A 4,549-nucleotide genomic window follows, 5' to 3' on the forward strand; every position below is an offset into this window, starting at 1 on the left:
TTTCTTTCTTTCTTTCTTTCTTTCTTTCTTTCTTTCTTTCTTTCTTTTTCTTTCTATTTCTTTCTCTCTCTCTTTCCTTTCTTTCTCTCAATCTCTCTCTTTCCTTCCTTCCTTCCTCCCTCCCACCTTTCCTTCCCTTCCATTCCGTTCCCTTCCTTTGTCCTTTCCCTCCCTCCCTTCCCTCCTTCCTTCCTTCCCTCCCTCCCTCCCTCCCTCTCTCTTTTCCCTCCCTCCCCCTCTCCCCCTTCTCTATACATATTCTTGTTTGTCTCCTGGGGCATATGTGCAAGTTTCTCTACCTAGGAGTAGAATTATTGGGTCACAGAGTATGTGAATGTTCATCTTTACAAGGTCATGACAAATTATTTTCCAAAGCAATTATATAAATTTACACTCCCACTAGCAGTGTAAACTTTTTAAGGCTCTACATCCTCGTCAACACTTGTTATTGTCATATTTTTGCTTCTTGACAATATAGTGGATATAAAATTGTATCTTGCTAGTGTCTTAATTTGTATTTCCCTAATTACTAATGAGATCAAGCATCTTTTTGTACATTTATTAGCTAAGTTTCTTTCCTCTTTAATGGAGTTCAGGTAGCATGTTTGGCCCATCTTTCTATTGGATTGCTTATCTATTTCTTACTGCTTTGTATGCATCAAAATATTAATTACGTTAGTACTAAAGTTTGTCCATTATCTGTGGCATAAATATGTTCTTCCTGTTTGTGATGTTCCTTTAACTTTATTTGAAGGATCTTTTAATTAATAGAAATTCTTCATTTTAAAGTAGCTTAATTTATTAATATTTTCTTTTCTGTTTAGCACTATTTTGGGTCTTATTTAGTAGATTCTTTTCTACTCTGAGGCCAAAACAACATTCTTCTAGTTTTTCTTCTAAAAGTTTTGATTTTTACACGTAAGTTTTTTTGTCCATCTGGAGTGGATGTTAGTGTCTGACATGAGATTGGAAATCAATTTTACTTTTTCACCTGAGGACAAGCATCAGTACCAGCTTCTTTCACTTCTGACACATATCACTGCTCCACATCTGTGTGGGTCTGTTTCTTGGGTCTGTATGTTGTTCCATGGGTCATTTTTATGTATATTTGTGCCAATACCATCTTGCCTTAATCATTCCAATTTTATAAGTCTTGATATCTGCCAACACGAGCCCCTTCCCTGACTTTCTTCTTCAGCAATGTCTTCCTGGCTACTCTAAGACTTTTGCTAATTTACATCTCTCCCCCAAAATGGCATCACAATGTCAGTACAAGTTTATAACTTGCTTTAAAAGCACTTTTAAAACCTAATAATAATAAATACTTAAATAATGCTTAAAATAATGCTTTAAAACTTAATAATATGTTTTGAATGTTTTGTCATTTATATGTTACTGTAAAATATAATTTTTAATGGCTACATAATGTGTTATTTCTTAAAAGTACCATAATTTATTTCATCCCCCATTTCTGGATATTAAAGTTGTTGCCAAATTTTCATTATTGTAAAAAATTCTGTGGTGAATATTCTTGTGGCAAAATCTTTTTAACATATCCGTGACTACTTCCTCAGGATGGAAGGACAATTTCTGAATCTAAGAATTTGCTTAATTTTAAGGTTTTCGATACACATCGCTAAATTATCTTTTAGAAAGTTCATATGAACTCTGTGACAGTGTAGGTCTCAGGACACCCTCGTTAACAGTGTACATTATTATCTTCAAAAACCTTGTCCATTTTGACAGGCAAATAATTGAAAGCCAAGCTAAACTTGGATTACATGTCTAACAGGCAGTCGTCATGTTCTGTGTTCATATTTTTCTAGTGAGCACCATGGGGTTTCATACACTGAACAGTCTCCTAAGTGTTACCTCCCTTTGTTCTGTTCCGGGGCCTATCACGGGGAGGGGGGAGGGGGGAGGGATTGCATTGGGAGTTATACCTGATGTAAATGACGAGTTGATGGGTGCTGACGAGTTGATGGGTGCAGCACACCAACATGGCACAAGTATACATATGTAACAAACCTGCACGTTATGCACATGTACCCTAGAACTTAAAGTATAATAAAAAAAAAATTAAAAAAAAAAAAAAAAAAAAGGAAGAAGAATTGAGCCAGGCCCACCAGGCCCATGGGGAACTGGACTGCAGCGGTGACTGAGTTTGTTCTGCTGGGGTTTTCCCTGAGCAGGGAGGCGGAGCTGCCGTTCCTGGTGCTCCTGCTGCCCACGTTCCTGCTGACTCTTCTGGGGAACCTGCTCATCATCTTCACTGTGCTGTCCTGCTCCCTCCTCCACACGCCCATGTACTTTTTCTTGTGCAACCTCTCTACCCTGGACATCGTCTTCACCTCAGTCATCTCTCCAAAAGTGTTGGCCAACTTAGGATCTGGGGATAAAACCATCTCCTTTGCTGGATGTATCATCCAGTGCTATTTCTACTTTTCCGTGGGCACAGTTGAGTTCCTCCTGCTGACGGTCACGTCCCATGACCGCTACGCCGCCATCTGCTCCCCTCTGAGGTACACCACCATCATGAGGCCTCCTGTCTGCATTGAGACCATTGTGTTCTCTTGGGTGGGAGGCTTCCTCTCTGTGCTTTTTCCAACCATCCTCATCTCCCAGCTGCCCTTCTGTGGCTCCAACATCATTAACCACTTCTTCTGTGACGGTGGACCCTTGCTGGCCCTGGCCTGTGCAGACACCACTGCCATCGAGCTGATGGATTTTATGCTTTCTTCCATGGTCATCCGCTGCTGCATAGTCCTCGCGGCCTATTCCTCTACGTACATCATCTTGACAATAGTGCGCATTCCTTCTGCAAGTGGAAGGAAGAAGGCCTTTAATACCTGTGCTTCCCACCTGACCATAGTCATCATTTCTAGTGGTATCACTGTGTGTATCTTTGTGAGTGCCTCCCAGAAAGAATATCTGGGGATCAACAAGATCCCTTTAGTTCTGAGCAGTGTGATGACTCCATTCCTCAGTCCCTTTATATATACTCTGAGGAATTACGCCGTGCAGGGAGTCCTCAGGGATATGTGCGTCAGGGTTTGAGGAGTTTTAGAAAAGAGGATGAGGGCAGTGCTGAGGAGCAGATTGTCCTCCAACAAAGACCACCAAGGAGGGGCTTGCTCTTCTCCACCATGTATGTATTGTGTAAAGCTCCAGTGTTAGAAAGAGAGGAGCTGCCTTAGTGAAAGAGTGAGCTAGCGATAGTCTACAGTGGAAAGACTGACTGTGGAGACAGAGACTTGAACTTTGACCTTGGTTTTAACTTTAATCTGTGACCGTAGCTGTGTCACCAGCCATTCTGACTCTCAGTACTCTCAGCTGAAGTGCAACAGGGCTGGACTTGATGATCTCTGAGTCCTATCCACACTGAATATTGTAAGAATTGAAGGGCCATGCAGTCTATTTCCTCCTAAAGTCCTAACATGTTTGGCCCCACTTCTTTATGGATCCCAAACACAACTGTTCTATCAGCTTGACACAAAGTCCTTCCTGAACTTCTCTGCACGGACCCTCTTTCTTTCCATCCTCTGCAGGATCTTTTTAGAAATAACCTTCATTATTCTCTAATCCACTATCATATCCTGTAATCCATTTTTTTTTCTTAGTGGGCATTTGCAATGATTGTGATGGGTGTATGTCACCTGTGTTATTTAATAATATTGCTTCCTGTAATAGAACATGTTCATAATATCCAGTATGCTCGTGTTCTTATGTAAGACATGGCCCTATTCCCGTAGCCACTAATGATTGATCCATGGATGGATAATCTGACCGAAGGCATAACCCATCACCTGCAAGGATACTTACGCACCTAAGAGACTGGCCAACAACCTACGACCTGTGTGGCTTGGCTGGACCAGATGAGCTGTGCAAACTGATAACCACTTTTTTGAGAAATTGAAGCAAAAAACACAGAGATTATTCCACACAAGGGCGATGCTTCCCCTGGAAGCAGAAATAGGCTTGCTGGCTGGAGTGGCCACTTTGGTGCCAGGTACAAACTGATGAGTAATTAGAGGAAACCAGTCTGCCCCTCAGAGAGAATGGAGTTGATGTATAGAGAAAAACACAGAAGAGACAGATGAGAGCCCACTCAGTTGCAGAGGCACAACACAAAGAGCCCTCTTCTCTCATGGCTTCCTAGGCCTGGAGCTGGTAGAGTTTTGATTCCTCTTCCTGGATTTGATGTGTTTTGCCTGTACCTGTAAATCAAATCCCTTTTTATTGAGCCATCTTGAGAAGGTCTTAGATTCTTGTGACCAAAAAGCAGCTTGACTACAAACTTGATTATCTCTCCACCAAGCATAGCTTCTCCCCTTTTCTGGCTCCATACACCTGGAAAGAATCTGTTTTGGGCCAGGTGTGCTGGCTCAAGCCTGTAATCCCAGCACTTTGGGAGGCCGAGACAGGCGGATCACGAGGTCAGGAGATCGAGACCATCCTGGCTAACACGGTGGAACCCCGTCTCTACTAAAAAAAATACAAAAAACTAGCCGGGCGAGGTGGTGGGCGCCTGTAGTCCCAGCTACTTGGG

The 4,549-nt window shown here is 42.2% G+C and overlaps 1 protein-coding gene across 1 annotated transcript; it reads left to right on the forward strand.

Annotated features, from left to right (window-relative positions):
* The first annotated feature begins 2,133 nt into the window (after positions 1-2,133).
* LOC111554709 (olfactory receptor 6J1-like) lies at positions 2,134-3,177 on the forward strand. The gene is given in 1 exon segment (XM_023230383.1): positions 2,134-3,177. A coding segment is annotated over 1 exon segment (1,044 nt).
* The last annotated feature ends 1,372 nt before the right edge of the window (positions 3,178-4,549 follow it).

The sequence above is a fragment of the Piliocolobus tephrosceles genome, chromosome 6 (assembly GCF_002776525.5).
Source record: "Piliocolobus tephrosceles isolate RC106 chromosome 6, ASM277652v3, whole genome shotgun sequence".
NCBI lineage: Eukaryota > Metazoa > Chordata > Mammalia > Primates > Cercopithecidae > Piliocolobus > Piliocolobus tephrosceles.